Genomic DNA, 26,954 nt, shown 5'->3' on the forward strand with positions numbered 1-26,954 from the left:
ACTAGAAATAAAAGGTGCAATGACCAACACCTCCTGTGGCCTCATGCTCCAACAGCAGCACACCAGGAAGGCTGGTTATCGTGTAGCTTCTGTGTATTACAGCTATCCAGTTCCAGATAGCACAAGGATTTGTATCAGTTCCCCGCAGGGGAAATGCACCTGAAATATTTTTTTTTTTTTGCTTTTCAATAAGCTTTGCCAAAGGAAACTGATTCCCACCAGTTTCAGACACAAAATTCCTCCTTCAACAACACGGTTTAAACTCCAAATGGTTACGACTGAAGGTGTTTCCTCGATTCTCCCCTTTTATTTTCCCCCTTCTCTCCTTTATAATGTGTACTTAAGTTATTTGTTCCCGAAACAAGTACTGAGACTCAAGCTTTGTAAGCATTTAAAACAAAAACAGTTACCATACCAAAGCACAGCATACAGTGTAAGTTTTCAGCTGTAATTTCTCAGCTTTTCCTCTAAATAGAGCTAGATTATGGTGCACTGCGCGGAACTCTTCCGGTCTCCTCCCCGGCAGCGCTCGGCTCACGGGGAAGGCACGCGGATGCGGAACAGCCCCTGCTGCAGCTGCAGTCGGAAGAGTTTGCAGTTGGCGATGCGCAGCGCCGCGCAGCCCGTCCGCCGCAGGTCCGACGGGAACAGCGGCTTCGTGCGCTGCCAGGTGCCCGTGCTTCTCTTGAATTCCCTAACGTAGTCGTAGTTGGTACCTGAATTAACCAGAAAAGAGATGAAATGCTTCAAACTCACTGCAGCTGCTGCCGCGTTTGGCCTCTAGTAAGGCAAGGAGGTGAACGAGAGCATGCACAGGAACACAGACGGTGTCTGGATGGGTAGTTGAAATTAATGTCAAAAGGGAACTACTACGACATTTCTGACCTACTTAAACCCGCCAAATTTGGAATTTCGTTTGCTTACATTTTGGAGAAAGCCGCGCTACGCACTTTTACATGTACACGTGGCCACAAAAGTCTTCCAAATACCTTTTATAGAGTGTGGCCAGATGCTGGCAGCTGAGAACTGAGTATGTTTGATAGCACACATCTATTTGGCTGGGATTGAGAGCCAAGGCTCACTATCACATCCATATGCACCACTGGACAATGCCCCTAGAATGCAGATTTGCCTGTTTCCCACTGCAAAGACAGGAGCTACAACCTCAGACACTAATAGGTTTTCCTACATTTAGATAAAAGCAGTAACACACTCTGAGTCTTGACCTCTTGTGGTCTTCAAACTAATCAACCAAATCAACCCAGCGCTCATAGCACTGAACTCGTTACTGAAAATGTCCAAAACCAACCCATGTGTTTCTCTACATCCAGCACAATCCCCCTGACCCACAGTGACACAAAAGTGTTCCAGCCTCTTATTCTTAAAATGTTCAGTCTCTTCAGTGCCAAGTATTCAAAATACTGGAAGGAAATGAGCATAAAGAGGTTTTTAGTCCTGGTGCTGACCTGTATCGAGATCTCCAATCACATATATGCTGGCTCCGATGGGCACAGCTCCATACACAAAAGAAGAGCTAGTTGGGATACATAGGTTCTGGTCATTTAGATAAATCCACCTGTAAAAATAACAATTTAAAAAAGGATTTGATTTTTAGTGAGCACATTTTAAAAAATACTCCAGATTCTTTTTGCAGCTGTAATCTTTGACTCAAGCAGAGTGTACATACTAGTTTGTTATGTAAAGGGAACATTGTATAGTTTGGGACAGTCCTGGCTTATCCCAGCCAGGAAAAGCAGCTAGTACTGCTGTATCCTGAAGTTGCTTAATTTCAGAATTGCTCCATTTATCTGTGTAATCTACCTATAATAAATCCTTCTTGCAGCCACCCAGTGTGACCTTCTGGAAGAGAGCAGGCATGTTAGAGAGCCAACATCTATGCCAGTCGATCTTCCCTACAGAGAAAATTTTAGGCAGTTCTGTCTTTAAATTAGTCTTTGTCTTTAAAATACACACATACAAGTATTAATGATCCATAGTAGGAGAAATAACAAATTGCTATAGCAGAGCCTTGTTATTAAGCAGCATCTCCCCCATATAATTCTTCAACTTCTTTAATAGTGCTTTATCAGAGGCAACAAATCCTTGCCTGCTATGAAGAATGTAGCACTTGGCAATGCTTAACTTCAAACAAGGGAGAGAAGACTGGAATCAAAATGGTAGTGGAATTTGGAAAAGAAATGTCCTTTATCTTGGATTGCCACAGACCTTCCCAATCACATATCAGGCTCTTTTCAATCCCTTTCCAGCTCCTACAGTAATCTTACAATTCCTGAATGTGTTCACTGTAAGCACAGGCAGCATTTCAAGGCTACATCAGCCTGATCTATCTACTGAGTGAAAAGCAGTTTTCTGTGTTGAAGCCTTTGGAAAGCAGGTAAGGATTTACTCCTTATCCACACGGGATGCTGGTTTATAAAGAGGTCCAAGAGTTACCAGCATCCTCTCTGTGGTTCTGAAGCAAATTCCTACAAAATGCTGCTGCACCTTGCAGACACTGTCACAGTTACCATGTACAGATCCTGAGATGCACAAATCCAGGCCATTTTAGGGGACTGTCCCTACACTTTTTATTAAGTAATTTACAGAGAACATGAAGGTCTAAGAAACCTTAGAAAATCATCCCATATATTTTCATGGCCACACCAAGTTAATTTGAAGGAAAAAGTTAGAAAAATGCCCTCCCAGATACTGCTGATCTTTGAAAATTCTGCATCATCTGAACTCCTGATTCAGAAGTAAACCACTCTTCTGGCACTGAAGGAGATGCTGCTCCATATCAGTTATCTTGGAGACAGAAATCAATTTTTAAAGGGCAAATGAAAGGATTAGCTGTCCATTATTTTGTGTGTGCTGCACACTGAAGGATTAACGTTCTGCGCAAAGCAAGGAAATTGTTTGTAGCTGTCACAGAAGATGACAGATGACCTAAGGAGAGAAAAGGAGAAGTTCTCTACACTGGTTCAGAAATTCTCACAGATCAAAACAACTTGCACCATATTTCATTAGCTTCCTTCCCTTACTGTAAGAGGAGGGCACAGTATTTTCACTGCTTTTTAGCAGCAAGTGACCTAGAATTCTGAAAACTGAGTAAGTGGCAGAAAAATGCAGAAGGAAGACTGGATTTTTTTTTTTTTTAATTCTAACTATAGGACCAGGTTAAGGAAGAGAAAATCTCAAATCAGGAGTTCATCTGCACTAGACACTCTGGGTTTTGGAGTTTAAATAAAAAAACCTTAAACAAGGTGAGACCACAAGGTGAGACCCAAGCATTTTCCTATTGTGTATCACCAAAGGACAATATTAAAGTATCTGTAGCTGCTTGTGAAAATTTATCCTCAGGCTTTCTCAATGTGTGTAGTTTAAAAAACAGGCACCACTTTTCAGGAACACTCACAGCAGCTTTAGCAGTTAAAACTAGGAAGGAACAAAGACAGGAAGGGCAAGGGGTCACGTTTCATCAGAATTTGACTAAGTTCCAGCTTAATGTGGGTTGTGCCTGCTGTTTGAACAGTATGGAAAAAACACCATGACCAAAAATTCACAATCTTCAGGAATCCAAAAACAGTCCTTGGAACAGAACTCTTGCGTACTTCCCTGGGATGGCTCCACTCAAACTGAGTCCAAGAGGAGCAGGGGGAAGGCAAGTCCTGCTGCAGCCACAGGCAGAAATGATGGCTCTGAAACTGGAACAGCTTCCACCCAATTATTTTTACAAAAAAGGGAAGGAATCCTAATTTTTTTCAGTATTAAAGTGAGACAAACAAAACCATCCATCCACACTGCTGTAATCATTGAGTGGGATGGGGGTAACTGCTTTATTTCCAACTGGGAAGTAAATAAAGATGTGATACAGAACCAACATATTCCAGACATGTCACCTCAAGATCACTCTGGCTGAGAAAGGAAGCCTGGAAATGAATGAAAATCCATGTTCTTCTCATCTGACAGTGCTATCAGTCAGTCAGTGTTCTCATTACATTTGTATAAGCACTTCCATTTAATGAAATGCCTGTGCACTGACTGGAAGAATGTTGCTAATTACATATATTATGTTACAAGACTATTTAGTTCACTAGTTACATATTGCTGAAAGCTCTTCCTTATTTTTATAATGTTCCAGTAGCAAAAAGAACATTGTAAAGGATACTTTACCAAAGTACTGCTTCTGAAAATTCTCTCTCCCTTTATTCCCCTTCATACCTGCAAATTTTTGTAATTCTTTTTTGAATCATGAAAAGAAGGAAGAAATCCTACCCCACTTGCAGACCACCAGGGAAAGGCAGCAGTGGCCATACACCAGCAGATCTTGCAAAGAATCCTAAAGTCAGTTTGGGTTTTATTAAATATTTCCAATGATCCACATCGAAATGAAAAAACCCGAGTGTGTACAGACATCATCCAATTCTCCACTCACTTACATGGTGCAAAAGGTGTACTCTAAATTATGAACTCTGACAGAAAGAAAGTCTGACCCATCAAGGTCTTGAGTATGTATTTAAGACTTTCTGCTTTTCATGGAGTAGACCAACACTGGATCACTGAGTGAAGGATACCTTCACATTTCCATCTTCCATTTTCACATTCATTAAGTCTGTTTTTAGCTTGATCGATATTTAAAAAGAGGATACAATGCACACAAAGCTCAATCTACAGCCTTTGAAAAAAAATACATCCTGCAAAAAACCTGCAGTCTGACATACAGCTTCTTCTATCTTTGGGTTCACTTAAATCCACTCATGCACATGACTCTGAAGACACACTGACAAAACACTTATTAATTGAAAAGTCTCAGTTACAGCAGCACTTCAAGTATGAGAATTATTTCCTCCATTACCCTGTTCACATTTCACGTGGATGCTACTATTCTGTCTCACTTCATTTATTTTATTACTTGTTTATACAGCACAGCTTAACAGGAGTCTCAAAGTTTATTTTTTTGCTAGTGTGAAGATCTCAGTATATCCCCCAGTCTTTGAGAAGTCTGCATCACGGTTAAGAACAAAAATTTTGACACACTCTGCACTGTGAGTTATTTTGGAATAAGTTACTGTCAAAGTAAACAATATTAAACAAGCCCAGTCCTTTAATCCAATTCAAGCCAGAATTATGGCATCTTACATGAATTAGTATGTTTATATACTGATGTGAGTACTTCCTTAGACATTCACACTGGAGTAAAACCTGTAACTCAGACACTCAGGCTCTGGGTGCTTGGGATGAGGCTTGACCCTGTGCTCTGGCCTGAGGCACACATGGAAATTTGTGCAGATGACACAGGTGTGCACTGCTGCACGTACCTCACAACCAACACCATCCCATGGCTGAATCTCACAGTCCAGAGAGTTCTCTCCATCCACAGAGAAACTGAACATAATGGAGTTCTTACATAAAAACAGTTGGAAAAGCCCACAGCTCATTATAAAGTATGCGGTATTGGCATCTAACTATTAAAAACATCACTGTCAATTTTGCTTTGAGACTGCTAGAACTGACCTGCTACACAGATCTCTGAGGGATAACTGACAGACCCTGGAGCTGAGTGCTGGAACATAACACAGAGACACTGCACCCTCTTCTGGCTACAGCACCCCTGGGCCGAGCTGGAGCTTCCAAACCCGGGGAGCGCCATCCCCAGGCAGCAGCAGCCACCACCCCAGCCTTCCCTTGTGCACAGTCTCCACAGGAACACCCATAACCTGTGCCCTGCCTGCAGGTTCGTGCCGAGTTAAATTTCTAAGATCAGACTGGGCAGTGGCAGAGCAGAAAGGCAAAGCCTGGTATTCCCCATGTGCCTCCTCCATCGGTTCCCTCTGCTGCCTCCCCTGCCCTGTGCCAGCACAGCCCTCACACCACACACCCAGCACCCAGAGTGACTGGGGCAGCTGCAGTTACCACTGGACTATTCAGGGTTATTCAGTTATCCCTGTTCCACTGCAATCCTGCAAGGCCTCGGGGATGCCAAGCAAAGCCCGAGATCCATCCCACTGTGGCAGGTGTGCAGTCAGCAGGTGGCACCATGGACTCACCTGCAGCACCCAGGCTGAGCCCTCCCAGCTCCCCAGACTCCACTTTATGGGAACTCAACCTGCATCAACCAGTGAAACAGGTTTGCAAGCACTGCTGAAGAGTCATGAGCTATAACTTCTGAACAACAGAATCAGGCTGGAAGTATTTCGGGTACATCAGCTGAAAATAGCAAGTAGGAGAGAGGAGAGCACTTCTTTCCACAGTTCAAAAACCTCTCGCAAAACATTAGTAAACTTCTACCATTTTCCCATCCTCCAGAAGGCTAGCAAAAACTAAGGGAGCATCAGCAGCAACAGCCCCTCTGATCTGTCTGCTTCTTTTAACCAATTTAAAGGATGATTTTCTTCAGCTTCATTTGATTATAGCTAGTTTAGACATCACTGTGAACAACAGAGGAGACCTCTTCAAACAGAAATTAAAGTCTCTTTACAACCATACCTTGCAAGAAAATTATATAATGAATTTCCATCTACTGTTCTATTTTTGTGTCCTTTTACACAGGTCACTGTCATAAATCAGTCTTGATCTTCCAACAAAGACATGTGAATCTCCTTCACTTGTCAACAAGCTTTGAAACATCTGACCACAAAGTCTTTTTTAAATTTAATTTATGAAAGAAGAATAATCCAATTTACAATTATACACAAGAAAAAAAGTCACTGGAGGAGCCAAGCTTGTCACTTATGACTGGAGAATAAGGTGACTAATGAAAAAAATTCAACGTAAGGTAACACTTTGAATGGTTACCACATATAGTAAGGTGGATTCCACTACCAAATGAAGTAATCAGAAGCAAATAACAAACAGAACATGGCAACAACACGATAAGAAATTAAGTAATCAGAAGCAAATTCAAAACAGGAGATGAACCGTGCAGTGTGGTGAGGTGGGTGTGGGATGTATAGCATCCATAGTGTCTTTCCTATGGCAGAAGCCTGTATGGGTGCCATCAGCTATAAATGCTTGAAATTTCTAATCTCTAGTTTAGGAATTCCCTAAGTTGCAAATCTTTGGAGATAGGATTTGATCATGGAGAAATATCCCTGTACATACATACATTCCTCGACAGAACCATGCAATCATTTAGGTTGGAAAAGACCTGTAATGAGCACTCAACAGGGAGCTGTGGGCACAAGGAGGGGTGGGGGCAGCAGTACCCTGAACTTGGGGAATTGCAGAGTGCAGGGGAAGAATCACAAACTCCCCGTGTGACCAAGGTGCTTCTCCTGTCCAGGGGCACTCAAGACTCACACAGTGGCTCCAGGGCTTTAGGCTTGGCATGTTAGAGGGAAAAGTGGAGTGGATGGGCCTTAATTTACAGCCATACCAGGTCACAGAAAGTGCAGTGAGCAACAGACCTCATGTGCTTTGGAGTGCAGGAACAAGGGGTGAAGGAACAGGCAGATGACTGGATTGCAAGTTATTGTCTATGTTTAGAGCTGCAGCCAGTTACCTTTTAAACTCATCATGGTAAAATTCTGATTTGCACGTCACCATCTCACTGGCTTGGCTGTCGTCACGACTCCTGACCCCACCAAATACATAAAGCTCAGAGGCAACTCCACAGGCCACTGCCCCAAATCTGAAAATCCAAATGAGGAAAAAATATTAATGCAATGTACCAAAACCCTTTTGCATAGCCTTCTGAACTTTCTTCATCTTTTACTCTTTTATTTATTTATACACACAGATGCCTTAAATATCCAACAAGATGAGTTGTGGATATTAATTGTAAGCACCTAATTCAGATCACAAAAGAGAAAACCATTAGATATATTTCTCTCTAAAAATATTCTGAAGTTCCAATTGAACTATAATTTCTAGTTTTCATTTTGCATCAGGGAACATATTGCTCGTAACATCAGGGCAACATGTTTCTACAAAATTTGTATTTATTGCTTGGATGCTCGTCTTTACTCAGCCACATCTTAACTGCAGGCCACCATGACTCAGAAAGACCTGGTGAGATTCATAGGCCATCTTCACAGATTCATCAGAAAAAGAATACTTTCCTCCCATCAGAGGGTTGGAAAAGCAATCTAGCCCCCCGTTCCACTTTCCCTCACCTCCTCTCTTTGAGAGGACAGATTGCTGTCCACTGCTGAGTCCTGGGGTCGTAACACTCCACAGATTCAAAGAGTTTTCCATAGGAGCCTCCACCCATTGCATAGATTTTCTTCTTCATAGCTGCATAGCAGCCAATCTTATAAAAAATAAAAAAGAAAAGTATATCTAAAATGACACACAAATGTACAGTATTGAGAGCTCAAAGCTGTATGTACACACACACAGAGGTGTTTAGGTTGCCTGTGTCAAACAATGCAAGGCATAAAAATGCTCAGCCACAGTTGTTTTGTTTTGATATATAGAGAAGAAGCTGCTCACTCTCATTTCCTTTTGAGATATTTGCTACAGCTTCTACTTGAAGCAAAAGATTAAAATACATATTTTATATATATATATATATATATATATATATATATATATATATATCCACACTGACAGTTTAACAAGAAGCAACACAATAATACAGGATGTAGTTTTTACCTTTCTAACCATGGTCAAGTCTGGCTGCTTGGTCCAGGTCCGGTTATAAATATCATAGCTCTCCATAGAGATCAGCTCTCTTTCACCATCCTCACCTCCCAGAACATACAGAATGCCATCAATCTCTACCACACCAAAATTATGTCGTGCCTAAGGAACATCCATAAAGTCAAATTGAAAAACGTAACTGCCATTGTGAAAAAATAAATACAATCTTATTTTTCAAAGTATCTGTCTTCAAAGTGCTATTGGGATTATGCCTGGCTTTTGTTTTGCTTTGGGGTTTTTTAATGGTGAAGCCCTAAACACAAACATAACATTATTAATTTAATCAACTAAACAAAACAAGGGGTATCAAAAGGAAAAAAAAAAAAAAAAAAGCAGAGCAGCAGAAGCCAAAGAGACCACACAGAAATCTAAGAACAGAGTTGGCCATATTTCAGTTCCCATAGTGGTGGTCTCCACAATGAAGCTATTGCTTTCAGGTCTCTATAGCAGCAAAGCCTGGACCCATTCTCTGTGCAAAGGCAGCTCCTCTATTTTGTATGTATGAGCCCATCTACCCCTCAGTCTCACAGCAAATATATCACAAGCAGGAAACTTAAAGCATCATAACTAAAATTGTAGCCAAATCTACATGCCTTTGTCAACCAGATTGCAAAGAGGAAAATCCTGTGGAAAACAACTTCTTAATAAACACCCTGTGCTGATTTACAAAGATAAAAACACAGGTGTATTAAGGATATATGTTTACAAATAACAAACTTTTACTTTTTGATGGAATGTAATTATGAAGAAGGAAGCATTAACTCAAACCAAACCTAAATATGTCTGTGCAAGCCAAGTTCTGTATGTTGGCCAGTCCTCTGTCCATCTTTCTGCACAGTCCGATCCCTTTGTCCATCTCAGAGTCTCTTGTTTTAGAAGGCCAGTACACGCAGAACATTAAGTATACTATAGGACTGATTCATTATGAAACTCCTGAAATTTTGTAGTTCATCTTACAGTTAGCTCTTCACCAATTGTTTAGTTTTTCCAGATCCAGCAGTCAGCATCAGACCACAAGAACAACAGGATATAAACAGAAGTCAGTCTGGAGCATGATTTTGAATGTGTAAGATGCAAGTGACTGGAGATTCAGAATAAAATTTTGCAGAAGAAAAGGAACATTTTGCCAAAGTAAAAACTTAAATCCCAACAGTTAGATAGAGATCTTGCCTCATGCATTGGTGGTAAGGAACTCCATGAATTGGTGTCTGGATCATATTTCTCTCCAGAGCTTAGCGTTCCCTTGTTTTCATCCTGACCACCAAGCACAAATAAAAATCCTTCTGTAAAACAAAATGTAACATGATCTTAAGAACAGGACTCTCAAGAAGAGGACTCACACCTTCACACTGAGCAAAACATAACTGGTGAGCTGTATTCTGGAATTCACCAAGAGATTCAGACCAGTCACAGGTCAGACTCCAGACTGGAGAAGGTAAAGCACATAGTTACAACTGACTCAAGTCTACCCCTGAAGATATCTTTTAACATATTCAGTGATGCAGCAACTAGAATTTACTTAAAACATGAAATACTCCAGGAGAGACAGATGTGGTAGATTCCCACAAAATGTTGCAGGAATAGTGATTTTAAGACACTCACATGGCAGGGATTTTCACAGAATCAAGTACAGTTTTGGGCAGACAAAGGGGAAGCATGAAATAACCCCAGTGCAGTCAGTATTGAAGAAAACATATTATTATAAGCTGTATGTCAGATTTGAGGCACTGGTAAATTTTCATAACATTGACCTTATTAGACCAAGTTCCCCTTTACCTGCTGACAATACTCCATGATTGATCCTTGGAATACTCATAGGAGCAAGTTCAATCCAGAGCTGTCTATTGGGATCATAAAGAGGACACATACACCGCATCACTGAGGTTGGTTTCCGTGATCTGAACACAGGGTGGGGAGGGAACAAACAGAAACAGAAAGACAAAGACAGAGTTTTACGAGTTCACTGTTAACTCCTTGTGTCCAAAGCTTGCTTGTTCTTGTTTTCCTGTATATTCATCACATGGCATTTCCCTGGTAAGGAGAAGACCCCCAAACCAAACATGTAAATCAAGTTTGTACGGACTTGGAGACATAAAAAACTGATTCACTTCATTCCTACTATATTTGCCTGTAACCTTTTTTATGAACTTTGAACAAGCTAAGAAGAACTGATAGAAAGTATTAGTAATGTCTGAGCAAAGTGATTCACAAACTGATATGCAAAATGTCAACCAAAAGGTTTACTATACTTCTATAAAGAGCTAACATTCAAATGCTAAATTCATTTAAACAAGACAGAACCCCTCCCTTCTGCTGCAGGGGGTACTCAAGAAAAGAAAGGGATTATTGTGCAGAACAGGAATTTTCACCTTATCTCAGATGCACCAATAAGGATGTCTTTTTTTTTTTTTTTATGGAACCACATCTATTATAAACAAAACAGTTTAAAGCACATGTGCATTACTTCTAAGTTTTGTTACAGATGCTTTCAGATCACCAGAAATTATTCTGTGTTTAAGTCTACTCAGTTTAAAAAATAACAGCGAACACTTACTGAACAAACAACCCTACTCTAAGTTTACTACACCTTGAACATCAGAAACAAAATAACTATTTATTGCTGAATCATCCCCAAAGGTATTTTAGGTGTGTCTGACCAACCTAAAACAAACTCAAACGACAGAGTAATAAGCAATAGGTGCACGTGTTCTCCGCACTCCGTGTTTTCGGAGTGCCATGAGTGCTGGCACTGGGACCCGCTGCCATGCCACTGCTCACTTACACTCTCTCTTCCCCCCCAACAGTCACGATGCACTCGGAGTAGCCCCGGGGCTTGAAGGAGGCCAGCATGGCCTCTCCCTGCTGCGGGGGTGTCAGGGGGATGTTGTTGCACTCCTTGACGATCTCACGGACCAGCGGCTCGCTCATCATCTGCTCGCGCAGATAGGCTGCATCCAGACCTGACACCCACACTGCTGACATGACATCCTTCATGTGGACCTGGGGGAGGCAGCAGGGACACAAAATCACCCCCAGCACGAGGCACATGGACATGCAGATGCTTCTGGGTTTAGCAAATACTTGAGTTTTTCATAATGGCAAGTAACAAACTATACAACACAGCATTAGTAAGAAAATGCATTGAGTCCTCAAAGTTTCTCTATAAAAGTGCTACTTGCTTTCTCACCATGCAAACAAGATTATATCATCACATGTCAAAATGGTGCTTTTTTAAATGCCTATTAAATAATAATGGCAGCAGATAATATATCATCAACACAGCTTTCACCCTTTTACTGTAATGCCATGGTCTGGATTTCAGGCGAAATTCAATAAATTCTGTAAGATTAATCCTGAAAGAAACAGATCTATTCAAGTTCCCACTGATTAGAATGAACACCCCAATTCGCACCACGTTCACAATACAAACATTCGGATGTCCTGACCTTTCTGGATTCTGAATCATGAGAAATCCACCTAATCACCGCTTCAAAGACGTATCTCTCATTTCCAACATTGAGCTTTTCCATCGACAACACTTCTTTCAGTTTTTGAGGAGTCAGTTCCAAGAATTCCTCTGTGCTGCTGACATCTCGAAAGTGAGTTTCCAGATACTCTGAGGCAAGGTAGTGAACATGATGCAAACAATAGTGCAGTGCAAAGTCCCGAATACCAATACAGTTCTCAGCAGCTATGCAACCTTCTAAAAACTCACAGCAGAGAGTTTTTAAGTCTGTAAGCAGCAGGAGATCAGCTGCCTGTACCACATCTTGGATAGTTTCTTCATTTAGCCTGATCTGCAAGAATTAATTTAGAAGTTATAGCTACTACACTCATTTGTTCCATGACATGCCCACATTCATTACACTCATTCTCAGTGGCTGAAAAATGGAGTATTAATACCAGCGTAAAAATTAGGAGAAACTGATATGCTAACCATTTATTAATTAAGAGGGCTGGAAAGGCATTTGCTTGACAGAAGGTGTGGAGCAGAAATTTTGATAAGTTCCTGAAGTAACCAACCATAAAATTGCTCATCTCATCCGGGAACCTAAAATGAGTTTTGCTGTAATAAATAAATAATTTTTTTAAACACACATGCAAGAATGGATTTCAAGCCAAATCTGCCTTTTCTTTTCCTGCTGAAAGCTAAACTCGTTCAGCAATCTGAGTCTGGTTCCAAGTAAACCAGACACACCAACTTTAATTCCTGCAAAGGCTCCTGGCAGGCAGATCTGACAAGAGGCCAGAGAGGTGGGCACGAGGGGCAGGGAGGGAAGATGCCTGGTGTACTGTAATGTTCAGTGATGGGGTCTCCATCTCTGTGGCTACCAAAGCAGTCCTCTGTCACAGCTGACAAACACTGCCTGTTTTAAAGCAGGTTACTGAAGGTAGCCACTGATTTTAATACAAGCATCTGACATTGATTCTAAATTTTAAAGTCCTCCCCTGCTGCACAAGAAGGGCAGAGACAACTCCTGCAGAGCCTACTGCCTCTACTTCATATGCACAGTCCCACTCTATAGAAGTTTTATCACAAAGCTTTAAACATCTTTCAGGATAGCAGTGTTAAAACTCAAGTTATTTTGCCAAATAGTCCAAGTGAGATTTGGGGTTTTTTTAATACCATACCTGCCCACTGAAGATGTAATCTAGTATCTCTTTCATGATATCAACAGATATCCCTTCGAGTTCAATCTTGTACGTTGAGCCATCATCCTTTGGAGGATTGTAATTCAATTTTGTTCTAAGAGAAGAGAAAATAAAAAGAGGAAAGTTCAAAATCTGGGAATTGCTGGCTCTCATGTTCTGAAGAATCTGAGATCTCAGAACACAGATCTCTTGAGCCACAACAGAGATGTTAAAACCTTTAAATATGATGGAAAAGCAGTCCCTTGAATTAGCACAGATGTATGGCCTCTGATACTGCTTATCACATTTCCAAACCGAACAAATCTGTCAGCCTTGCACACTACCCAAGCCATCAAAGAGCCAAAGTATTTTTTTTATCCCAGCTCATTCATCACAAGCATTCAAAAACTTCACTCAGACCTTCCAACAGAACAGCAGCTCTGCTGACAGATGAAACACAAGAATTTGCTTTGATAAAGGTGGAAAAATACCCAAAGCAAAACAAAACCAAAACTATTTTTACCAAGGAAGAAATAATTAGAGTTAGCAGATGTGATCAGAATATTCACTGGCAGCACAAACATTTGGATTGCATTACCATTTTGTGTAGTTTATGATGTTATCAGCCTAATGCTGTGCCTGGCTGTAACCAAGCCATGCACTCACAGTCGCAGGGAACAGCCCATGTGCTGCTCAGCAGAGCTTTAAATATTCATCTACATCAGTGGACACTTCACGTACAAACCATTTCTTTAAACATACCAAGAGCACTGTGAAGTGCCTGTGAATAGAATGGTGGGGGCTCAGGGGAAAGGTGAGGAAGTAATAATAGCACAGCAGACACTTTGCTTTCCACCAGCTGTCAGTGCAAACACTTCTTCCACCAGAGACAACTTTAAGTGTTCAAAAGGGAGCAGCATCACCCAGTCTGGGGCAAACAGCCACAAGAGCTAATAAAAGATAATTTTAAACTTATTTTTCCACATACTGGTCAATGAAGAATACATTATATAAAGACAAGAAAGTTTGTTTCACTACCTCTGTGTATATATAGTGACCTACACCTATACCACAGCACACTAAAATAAAAGCTTTTAAAACCTCTTAACATTCATTCGAATATATCCTTAGATAGAATCAGTTTCTTAATGTGAAAAGCTGTGGCTTTGCTAAGATGGAAGTGTCGAGTCTCCTGCTATTCACGCTCATGCTAAGCAAATACATAAATAGGTCTTAGGTAAGGGCAGATTCTGCCTCACTTACTCATATCAGAATAAATTAACTTCCTCACAAAATAAGCTGTAACTCACACCAAATAAAACCTTAGTCTGTAAGGAGCTATTTTTAAGGGTGAATAAGGGCAGTAATTTTAGCCCTTTAGTTCATCATACTTGTGGTCTTGTCTCCACATCCCTTTTCTACTTCCCAGAACACCCAGAGGCAGTGATGCTCAGGTGCCCATGTACCACTGCACCAGGGCTGGAGCTGCTTCCCCCCGTCTGCACAGCACCTGGCACAAGTTACAACACAAATAACAACAACAACAACAATGTGGCGTGGATTAGGAAACTGTTCATTTCCTAACACTTGGAAAGAGATTAGGAAAGTTCTGTGACTCCCATTTAAGCGTATGCTGCAATAGCAGGCACTGATTTACGGCTTGTCAGCTGAAAACTCCTGCCCCAAATGCACATTTCCAGCAGAACATACATCATGTACCTCAACCTGAGCCATCCTTGCCCATGTGCAGTGTGCATTTTCCATGACTACAAGCTCCAAATGAGCCACAAAGCATATACACACAGAGCAAGGTGCTTTTTCACTTCTAACAGAGCAAAGGCTCCTTTACACACATTTTCAAATCTATCCAAACTACCTCCATTTACACTTGAGTTCTGGGATTCTTGGTTTGTAACAAAAGGCACCCCTTGACTCCTAGGACAAAACTGTGTTTTTTTTAATTTAACATAAAATGTATCAAGGCTCACAGTGTCTGGCTTCAGCAGAAAAGACAGTCAAGTGGGTGATCCCTGGATCTCACCTGAGTCAGGTACCTATAAGCAGCTGTTATGATCAAATACACAGCAGTGTCTACACAGAACGTGGGGTGTCCAACACACTGTGGGGCTTCAAACAGGTCCAAGGCATATAACAAGCATGTTGATGCCAGCACTAATGAGGAGAGTAGGGAAAGGACTCGTGCAATTTATCACTAACTTTCATCTTAGCATCACCTGTACACACCCAAGCTAAATCACCTTACTGCGTGGACTTTACACTGACACCTCCTGGTAACAGGAAGCGTTATTCAGAGATTTTGGGTCTTATCAGGGTAGATGTTATAATTACTGTGTACTTTTTCAGGCATCAACAGTTTGTAAGCTGAAAAGAAATGACCTAGGCCCTAATGCAAGGTCAAAACATGAAGCCAAAGCAGAATAATAAGCTTGAGAACAAATCAAATTAGTTCAAAATTACAGACACTCGTATCTAGGCAAACATTCACCTTATACAAATGCTTCCCAGTTCAGATTAAGTTTTGTTCCTATCATCTGTCATGGGAAGCAATAGTGATCCATCTGTCACATGATTTTAATTTGTTGGATAATAAAATACAAGGGTATTTATTTCAGTACAAGTACTTCTGAGCTATGCCAAGAGAGCCATTCCCAAAGGCAGCTGGAGGTACTCCTTGTCACTCACATCAGAACTGCACAACAGTTACTGGCTGTTGGGAAGAGGGGAGGAAAAATATGATGCAAGAACATATTATAACCAGGTTTCATGCTGGAAAAGAAAAAAAAAAAAATCATGAGTCCAAATGGAAAGAAAGCTAAAGGAGGAGAGAAAAGCAGGAGGCGTGCAAGCAGAGGGCAAGGAGCCACATCTCCTCTTGCATCACCCAGCACCAGCTGTGACCTGCACCCACACCCCGCCAGCAAAGTGAGGCCTGGGCATCCCTGTCATAACACACAGAGACAGAACGAGAAAGTTTCCAAACATGTTTGTTCCCAGTTCAGAAAGACAATGGGCAGCACATGGAGAAATACTTAACCCTTGCCCTCTATCAAACTTCCACTTTAGAAAATAAGTTACCAGCTATGCTTCAGCAGAGGTTTTCCAATCTGTCAGCATCCCAGAAGGAAAATGCCTTCTTTCTGCCATGCTCCTCCTCAGGGTGATTTATTCAGCCTCTGGTTTGTGTGGCTGAGAGCTGGAAGTGGCAACCAGCAATCCAAGGTGCAGAGATGTGCCAGCTGCAGCACAGCTGCTTCTAACAGAGGCATGTGACAGCTTCCTACTGAGGACAGCATTTTAATTACTTTAAAAGCACTCCAAGCTGTCAAACCACAGCAGAAAAGGCTGCCTTAGTCTTCTTTAATTCAAATGGAAGACCAGAACATCAAGATCTAGAAGGAAATAATCCTCCCAGCCAACCAAAACCCCCATGAGCTGGGAGCAGAGTACAGCCAAGACAGAGCTGGAGGAAATGAAACAAGGCAACTTCTTGCTCCTGTTTTCTCAAGTAACTTAATTTTGAGCAACTTAACTCCATAAACGTTTTAAAACAATAATTTCCATTTTTTAATTAAGATCATGATTGTAAGTTGAAATTGCTGCCAGTAACATAAATCTGTTCTATAAATGCTCAACATCCACCCTAACATCTTGTGCCTCGTCAGGAAAACTGCTGGCACACACAACACCTTGAGCCAGTGGTATAAGAACAAATGGGTTGATGTTGCGTTTTGACGTTGTCTGTGTGACAAATTTAGAATCTGCTGCTCCACACCACTTAAGGAATACAATCCTAATGAGTCATCTGAAATGCCCTACAAGAGGCAGAATGAGGATAAAAATTCCAGCACTTCTTCTGTATATGTAAGCAATATAAGCAAGGTGAATCCTCAAAATGAAAAGGTGGGCTCAAGAACTGATGTTGATACTGCTAGAAACAATTTACATCTAATGACATAAAACAGATTCAAATAATAAAAAAAACACAAGCAAAAAGCAACCCAACAGGTAAATTAAGACTGCCCACAGCTCTTGTTAAAATTAAGACGGAACTTACAACTTACTGTTATTTTAAAAGAGCAAAACAAATCAAAACACAACCAATACTTCTGACCTTATAGTCAATCCCTGTGAAACCTTAATTGTGTGGGACAGTTAAGATTTATAAGAAACAGATTGAAAAAAAAAATCCATGTGTCTGAAAATTTGGTTGTCTTACATTTTACAACTGAAAGTTTACAGGAGGGGAATAATCACTTTAAAAAACTCAACTAGACAAAACAACAAACAAAATGAAAATTCAAATTAAGAACTTGGCCACCACCAACACCACTTGCTTTCCTGAGTCATACATAATTTTGTGGGAATATTTTCATCTTTGAAATCTCTGCCTTATCTATAAACTATTAAGAAAAGACAACCAATGTGTTTTTACAATGGTCACACAAGTTATAAAGAGAACAAGAGCACAACTCTTGGAAAATTTTCATCCTTAGAGTGTTGGTATATTGGGACCTAAACAAGTAAAGAAAACACCTGTCTGCACAGGTTGTGCCCATGAGAATGCTCCAGACCACATTCACCACAAGCAGGTTGTTGATATTTACAGTGAACAGCCATCAAAAAATCTGAAGAACAAGAGACAGATGCTCTGGGTTTGAAGCTTTGCAACACAAAACTTTTACCTGCTCTCACGTCACCGTGGTGCAAACACAGTTCTCTGACCTACTTACACTGCAGGGTGTCAGGAACCAGTCTGCAGGAGACACCAGGGAGACACTTGTCTTTTGGAAAGGAGCTGTCTTCCCAAATTAATGATTTTGCTCCAGATTAGCCATTAAGGGCTGGTCTATACATGCTTTGCCAGTATTGCCACACGAGCAAACTTTAATACTCAAAGAGCAAACCTGTCCTTTGAAACCAAAGGGCAGTAAAATTGGGGTTTGATGATTTGTCCTTTACCTGTACCAGTGTTTTGGTCTTCTCCAGAGAGTATCAGCATTTTAAAATGAAGTTGAACCTCCAACAAATGGTTCCAGCAAAGACATGCACCAAACCTAAAACATGCTCACAAGGATGACTCAGTCCCAAAAATGACAAATGAGTACTTGGAGATTTTGCATCACTAAGGAGAAAACAAAAAAAATCTGCTTTTGATGCAGACATAAAGTCAATTTAGTCTCCTGGACTGGTCTTCCTTATGTAGGTTTGAGTCTTTCAAGTACAAGCTTTCCATGGTAAATCTAATTAAGTCCTACTAAGAACTGACCATTTTAATGGTGAAGATTTTTATTTGTCTGCCTTTATCCCTGCAACATTTTCTCCCATAAAGGCTGGTCTTTCTACGTGCAAATAAAACCCTTAATAATCACATTATTAAACAGGTCAGACATAAAAACATGATGCAGCAGTTCACTCCACCCACCGCCATCCTCCAAAAAGGTATTTTACAACCAAATCAGAAGGTTTCCTTTGAGGTCGCACCCTGGCCTTTAGCAGCACACATAAAAGCCAGTCTTTACCACACCCTGCAAAGGGTGCCAGCTCTCAGAGGATTTTGGCTATGCCTCTCCTATGTCTCTCTCCTTAAGATTATCTTAAGTCCAACTTCAGATCTCAAGGCAAAGGAGTCCATTTAACAGCTTAGCACAAAAACTTGCAGAAGTTGCTTTGTTTGCTTTAAGAGAAGCAAAGACTACGACATATAACTTAATTTTTTCAACTATTGAAAAGTTGGAGTCAGGCAAAAAAATGTGGCTTCCCCCTTTCCATAAGAAAGGGAACAAGGCAATTCCTCCAACAGCAGCACAGGGGACATGTACAGGGGTCATAGGCTTTGCTCAATGAAGAGCTTGTTTACCATGACAATCTGAAATTACCCTGATTACGCTGAGCTCATCCAGAGCTAGATTCTAATCTAAACTGGAGATCTACTCTCAACCAGAGCACCTTGCCTAAACATGTGAGTTAGCCCTAAGTAGACAGAACACACACTCAAAAAACTGTGCCCAAGGATGGACCCTGGGAGTTCTCACAAGGACCTGATGTTTCATTTCACTTTGGGTTCCTTTAGCCAGCATGGAAAACAACCAAGCAGCTGCACCAGCTGAGCTTGCAAACAAGTGAAACACCAGCAGTGCAGGTGAGCTGCTGGGCACCTGTGGCTTGTGCACCCTGGGCCTGAAGCACAGCTCAGGCTCATCTGTGATGTGGTGGGGTAGACCTGGTTCAGCAGTCACAGCTCATCTGTGATGGACCTTCCTGTGATAGAAACACCTGCCACTGGGTTTAGAAAGGTGGTTTGGATTTGGCTTTTTTCTGCTCCAACTGGCACTCCAGTCCACTCACTGAACTGACGATTCCCTCTTTTACTGTCACACTTTTTAGGTATCAGTTTGGAACCAGGACTTTCTTGGAAAAACAAGAGACATTTTTGAAATAGAATTTTATACCAAGAAATGGAGAGTGTCTTACTTGAAATATGTCTTCTTTCACGTTAACTCTACTTTTAAACTTGTTAAAAATGCTTTTTTAGAAGAAACAAGTGCAGTGCCATACCCATGCTGCTAAATTTGCTGTTAAATACATTAGAAATGCAGTTCTGTGTAGCATGTGTCTAATAACCCAAATATTCCCATAACTTACTACAATTATTATTTAACAAACACCAATAGATCTGCTGGGAAAACTTGGATGAACCAGGTTTTTATAACTGACTTATCCTTACAGCACATGGGAGGAATAAGTAACAGAGCCAGGGAAAGATTTTCATAATTTATGGTAAGTATCAAGTGAAATGGACAAAATTTTAACTGCATGAGTAGTGTCATGGAACAGCTGGAAGACGTTTGGAGGGAACTGAGGGAAGCACTGGAATTCTGTATATGCCAGAGCTGGAAAACAAGTCTTTCACAGAAAGCAATGCCACAGCCAAGAGGAAAAAGGAACCAGGAATATGGATTTCATCAGCACAGGAGACTCCAGTGCAGAGTACTTCCCATGTCCATAAACAAGAGCTGCACCATGTTGTCCAGGGGAAGTAAACCAACATGCCTGGGGACATAAATCAGCCACTAACCACATGGTATTAAGAACATACTTCCTTGATAGGGGCAGGGACTTCCAGGGCTGTGCATACGCAGTGACTTATTTTGGTTTTTTGGACATATTAAGCCATGGCAGAGACAAAAATGAGAGGCAAAGACAGCAGGGGAGACTCCTCTGTGCATGGGTAGCAACACATTGGTACTTAGTACCAGCACAGAGAGAAACTTCTGTACAATATTCAGAATAAGAGTCAGAACAGAAGGAGGAAACAAATCCTTTCAAACCATTCATTACCATTTATATTTGTCAGTCCACACCAGGAAAAGTTCCTTTAGTAACTGCAGCTGAGACCAATACAAACAAAACAGGTTCAAAGAATTAAAAAAAAAGCACTGCCAAAAAAACCAAAACACAAGTCAAGCATGTCAGACTCATCAGCTCCAGACACATCAGCAACTTCAGAGCAGCCCTGTTCCAGCCACAAAATACATTCTAAATAAAAAAAGAAAGAAAACAAAAATAATAAAAAGGTTCTTTTAATAATAAAAGTTTTGCCAAACAAGGCAATTAAGGCAAGTGTAAAGGCAACCTACAGAGCACAAATTACCCAGACATCCCAAGCAGCTCCATCCTGCCACACCTTCAATCCCAGCTCACCTCTTACGTCAGGCACACCAATGAGCTGCGCGTCCCCAGATACAAAGAAAGGACAAGAAATTTCATCTCTGGTTCTTCTGGGTAAACAAGGTGCTCTGATTCCCAGTTCTCCCTCTGCCTGGCGTGTAGCAGCAGCCCAAATGTATTTTTTTACTATTTTGGGCTGGGTAAGAGCCTTATGGCTTCTTCCCTTCAGGCGATCTCTAGGGGCTTGTTGGAGCAGGAATATAATTAACAACTCCCCATTCAAGCCTGGTATAGAGATTTCTAAATCCCTTTACAAACCATAAGCTTTTAACATACCTTTATCATTGTTGCCCCTCAACTGCTTATCCAAACACAATATGCATGTAGACACTTCTGAGTTGTGCCAGGCAGAGAGTTTCTGGCCAAGGCAACTAACTATTTTGATTTATTGCCTCTCGAAGTCACAGAGAATTTACAACTCAGCTACCACTAAAACATAATAGGTAGCATTTCAATTATTTTTTTTAAAAATCAAAACCAAAACAAAACTATGCCCAATTTAATAAACAAAGTCTGGAAGCAAATTCTGGCCTTATCTGTTCCTGAATTCCTACTGCCAGGGCAATCTTCAAAGCTCCCAGGAGACTGCCAGAAACAAACTTCTCAAAAGAAACCTTGAAGACAACAATGGCTATAGAGCTCTCTTTGACAGTGCAGTTACCACAACACTGCCCTGCACACCCAGTGAAGAGGGAACAAGCCCTGGCACAAGTACTGCATGATTTGGCTAAAGCAGAACCTGGGAGAACAAGGTCCTGACAACCAAACACCTCCAGCTCCAGCTGCCATTTGTGTCCCTGACTGCAATATTCATCCCAAATTGAAGAGAAGTTTTAAAACACTATAAAAGATCTCTATAAATATCAGTAAAAACCAAACAGGTACCAGGAAATAATCAGCAGAAGCTCCTGGCATGTGTTGGCTCCTACTTGACCTTGCTCTACAGTAATATTCATTGTCCAACAGGTGTAACAAGAAGTGCCCAGTCACACCTCCAGGGTGCAGAGGGACATCCCATGCCATCCCATCCCACCTCCCACACCAGCACTCACAGGTGCTCCCAGGCACACTCACACAGAGATGGAGTCTCAGCAGGCTCCCCTGTGACAACTGCAAATGCTCCAAGCGCCAGCACACAGAGGAAAGGGCAGGAGGTCAGTGATGGGGGCACAACCCCCCACATCTCCATGGAAATCTATTTCAGCATTGGCCATGGCTGTGCAGGGTCAGTCTTACAAGGTCTGCAGTGTTCTAGGGATGTCAGAAAGCTGAACAGGACAAGTGAGAAGATGCAAATGCTGTCAGGTTATTTCTCACCAAAACCCATTTACAGTCAGCAACAGCTATTTATAAGTACATAAAAATAATGTGAACTTAACCTTACATTTACATTCTTGTTTAGTTATATTATGCTCATCTGAAAAAAGATTTAAATTTGATTACTGGTCCATTACTGAGTTTGAAAAGCCTTGGGGAACAGTACAGAACACATACAGCAATCTGTAATCTGCTCACGCAGATGTGTGAAAATCAAAGACAAAACTTGCTGAGGTAACAAAAATGTCTTAATTCAATTTGTAATGCAGCAGCACAATCCCTGTGCAACAACGTTACATTTGTCTAAGAATATGGGCTTAAATATCCTCTTTGTTCAGGTAGTTCCCACATGCTCCCTGTGATGCAGGCAAGCAGACAGTAAGCGAGCAAAATATAAAGAGTTGCAAGTTTGAGCTGGCCAGGAACGACTCATGCCAGACAGTGACAGATCTGTTCAGATGGGAACATCTGCTGCTACTGCTGAGGATACCAGGAATGCTTGGACCAAATCTATCCTATAAAAGGTTGGCGGATCTATGCCACAACTCAGGCCAAACTTACTAGTGCAAGCATGGTTTGTTCAGGGAAAAGCCCTCTTATGCCACCATAATTTACACCAGGCTCCCAAACTAAATAAATTAAACCAGGGCAATAGAGCTACTCTAAGGCAATTGGCAGGACAAAGAGTGCTGCCAAAACAAGCGCAGGTTTCTGGCTGACTTGTTACAGAAGAGAAAACCAAGAGCTAACCTGGCTCGGGTATTAACTGCTCTGGGATGCACAGCAACATCACCTTGAGCCAAACCACGCTTTGTCCTGTGGCGGTTTCTTCCTGAGGAACCCTCCTTTTCTCAGGCTCAGGAACATACCACAAGATGTTAGAGATATGCAGGGAGACTTCTGTGCTTTGTAAATGGCAGGTTTTGCTCCAGGGGCACACAGAGGGGATTAGATAAACATATAAGGGAATTCTGTAGGAATTCACACCACCACCCCAGACCTCACTGCCCTGAGAGAGCTACAAACCACTTGGCATTAAGCAGTTGAGGCAAGACCTCAGGAGTCAAACTACCACAAAAAATAAAATTTTTATTGGTCCCACAGACTGAAAACCTGAAAATGAAACAGGCCTTTTCTACTTTTTTGTACTTGCAGAAGCTACCCTATGGATCAGACAGGCAGGTGGGACCCATGACACCAACAACACTTCCAACACTTTCTGTGCCCCTCTGTGCCTTTTTTTCTCTCCCCACTAAAGCTGCTATCTTCGAGCTGCATGGATAATCCAGTTGCCAAATAACTAGTGGGAAAACACATCACTATAATTTACAAGTGTCCTACTCATAACCAGTCAGCCAAACAGCTTCCATGCAAAACTAAAAAACAGGTAACGCTCCTCTCTGTGGCTGCACAAATCCTTCAGCACACACACTCTGCTCACACCCAACCACCCCCTCACAAAGTTCATGCCTACTTATTTTCCTACTCACACCCTAAACTAGGCATTCATGCAAACCCTACAGTTTCTGAACTCACCCACCAACTTGCCCACAGCCACAGCACATAATGACACAGCCAGACACTGAAAACACATCAACTCATACTTCCACTGCTTCACTTCAAGTTTCACATAAACGCTTATTTCTATTCCAAGTTTTACCTCTGAAACTACTTAATGGATTTTTCTGAGCTTTATATTGGAATTTTTCAAATGAGAGCAATCTGAATCAATTGGCATTTGGAGACTGTAACAGGCTGTGGTACCAGAGCTTTGGAATCAGTTACCCTTAAAATACAGGGTAGGAAATTCTTGTGTCTCCTGCAATAACTGTTCAGATAGAGACCTAAACTGATTTTCTTTGAAAAACCAACATTCAAAATAAATGGGACTTGCACAGACTAGGTACAAGATGGAGATCAATTTCATCTCCAAAAAGAGCCACTGAAACATCACCCTTGGCTGGAAACACAATGCTCCCACACTGGCAACCTACCTGACCAATTCTACCCAGTATGAATACCTGCTGGACTAAGAGAGATCCTGGAGTGATAAAAAGAAGAGAGACAGGCAGCAAGTAAAAATTAGGCTCTGCAAAGATAGAAATGTGTTTCCTAATGCACTATACAAGAACTAGGTACTTGTATTTTCGGTTCTTTACATCTTGAAAGCCTGAGGAGAAGACATGAGTAAGCTTAAAAAAAAAAACAACCAACCAACCCCACACCTAATAATATTTATATATTAATGCATGTAACCTACTTTCACACATAGTTAATTAGTTCCTTTATGAGATTTGAACCTGAACAATTCGAAGTTAAAAAAAAACACAACTCTAATGGCTACAAGTTTTGTTGTTAATGTAGTTATGTCTGTAGCTCTTATTCCTCACATACAATTAACCCATGTTCCCCCAGTACATTTTTCAGAGATTGACAAAATGCAAAACTTTAAATTCTGTGAAAAGGCAATTCTCCACAGGCTAATCTACAGTATCTTTTAGTTAAGCACTTTTTTTTTCACAGTAAAAAAACTGACATTTTCTGTGAACTCATCTGCTGTAACAGTTGAACAGCAGTTTTTCCAAGGACACGACCTCTTACCACCTAGAGCAACTCTTCTGAAACTTAATGTCAGGCATATGGTCATCTAAAATATGATAGCAAATGACCTAAAAAGCATTCAGGCATTTTGGAAAGTATGAATCAATGGCTCATTTCTATTTCAAATCTTTGATTTCTTTCACCACAGTCTTCCAAACCTGCTTCTCAAGACAAGCAGTGAAGAAAAGTTATTTGTAGTACATAGGTTCCACTATGTGCTTTTTGCAAATTCTTGATGATCTTCCTTCTTTGTGCATTTTATTTTATATCTCAGCTCTACTAGTTTAATCAGTGCAGAGAACTCCCTACTTAAGTCTGTACATGATCACTGCTATTTAAAAATTATTCACTAGCCTCATAGTCTGTTTTAGTTTATTTCTGTACTCAAGAATGTTGAAGTTGTACTACAATGGTCACCCAAAATACTGTATTGCCTAAAAGCAGATGATATGACACTGCAGAAAGTTGCATTTTTTCAGACTGTAGCATAAAGAATCCCCATCATCACCTAGCAAAAAAAACCCGCAAATTTTATGACAACTGCACAGGAAGCAGCAGCTGGAAGAAATGTCCAAACAGTACAAAAAGTCTGCTACAGATTTATGATAATCCTATGTTTAAATGGTATTGAAGGTCTGCTCCTACTTTACACATGAAGACAAAACAAATGCCTTTATTACCTGCAAATGAGTGGACTTAAAAACCCTTTGAAATTAACCACTTGTACGTTTTGTTTATTCACTCTGACATGCAGATATGTACCATAACATCTTGTAGAGGGTATGTCACTGGGCCTGTCAGCACTGAGTGAGATGGGGTTCAAACTGGTGTCAGCAGGACTTCCCATGACCTGGGTTTCCCTGCACACACAGCCCAGGAGCAGCTGTTTGCCAGCACCTTGGAAACCATGACTGTGCTAATGCAGCTGGTCCCCAGCACTCGCTGTCAAGTGGCACAGTTCTGACTGCACATGCTGGTGACACCCCTGCCAAGAGCTGCCAGCGATCCTGGCACAGCCAGGCTTTGTCCCTCTGGCAATTTCTGAGTGATGTTCTTAGATGTTGTGGGGGCACAAGCGATGGGGAGACAAACCTGTATTTTTATTTTTTAATTTAGAAGCCAATGTACTTCAGAACCCATGACCACCAGCTGGAGCCCTGTCTTGCTAAAAGACATTAAGGAGGAAAAAAATGATGCTGAAGTGCTGACTCGGTGCGGCCGAGGGACACACACAGCCCAGCACCCCACAGCCCCTGGGATGGTGCCCCTCACCCTGCTCACACACAGCTCACCCTTTAGGGGCTACTTATTCACACCAGGCGTTTGGCACCAACTGAGTTGCTGGGGGGATTTTTTCCTGGTGGGTGACACAGCCTCTCAGAGCTGGGAGAAGCAGCAGTGTGATGCCGAGAACACGACGGCTCCTGCGGACGGGCACCGGCCGGAGGCAGGGAGGGAGAGAAGGAGGGAAGGAGGGAAAGAAGAAGGAGGTGGCCCAGCAGCTGCTCCCACAGAATCACAGAACAGCCGGTGTTGGAAGGGAGGTCTGGAGATGACCCAGTCCAGCTCCTCTGGCAAGGCAGGGTCACCTGGAGCAGGTGACACAGGACCGCGTCCAGCTGGGGTTCGAATGTCTCCACACCCTCCTGAGCGCTCGGGCCAGCTCCGGGCCGAGGCGCACCCGTGGTCCGCAGACCCTCCCGCCGGCCTTCCCCGGCTCCTCACGCGGAGCGGATCCCGCTCCTTACATAACCCGGCCCCGCTCCCGGAGCGCGGCCCCTCCGAGGGCCGCCCGGGGGCTGCGGGCCCGGCCGTACCTGATGTAGGGGCTGGCGGCCGCCAGGATGTTCTTCTGCACCGGGATCTCCTCACCCTCCAGCACCAGGTGCGCGTCGCAGAACCGCGTCTCCTCCCGGAACGAGCTGAGCGCCCGCAGCAGCCGCGCCGGGTGCTGCGGGTCCGACACGGCGCTCGGGCCCGACATGGTGCTGCTGCCGCCGCCGAGCCGGGCC

At 42.0% G+C, this 26,954-nt stretch overlaps 1 protein-coding gene across 2 annotated transcripts; it reads right to left on the reverse strand.

Annotated features, from left to right (window-relative positions):
- Window positions 1–534: 534 nt before the first annotated feature.
- Window positions 535–26,926, reverse strand: GAN (gigaxonin). Of its 2 annotated transcripts, none has more exons than XM_062500163.1 (11): window positions 26,765–26,926; window positions 13,276–13,419; window positions 12,090–12,440; window positions 11,426–11,643; window positions 10,420–10,541; window positions 9,814–9,926; window positions 8,596–8,745; window positions 8,115–8,251; window positions 7,502–7,630; window positions 1,467–1,576; window positions 535–716 (listed from the first exon to the last, which is right to left on the reverse strand). In XM_062500163.1, exons 1-11 carry the CDS (start codon window positions 26,924–26,926, stop codon window positions 535–537), a joined length of 1,818 nt encoding a protein of 605 aa, XP_062356147.1. The 2 variants fall into 2 exon arrangements, with proteins under 2 accessions (XP_062356147.1, XP_062356148.1); XM_062500164.1 differs by having other exon boundaries at window positions 13,276–13,390; window positions 26,760–26,926.
- Between the last annotated feature and the right edge of the window lie 28 nt (window positions 26,927–26,954).

Source organism: Cinclus cinclus, chromosome 11 (genome assembly GCF_963662255.1).
Source record: "Cinclus cinclus chromosome 11, bCinCin1.1, whole genome shotgun sequence".
NCBI classification, from domain to species: domain Eukaryota; kingdom Metazoa; phylum Chordata; class Aves; order Passeriformes; family Cinclidae; genus Cinclus; species Cinclus cinclus.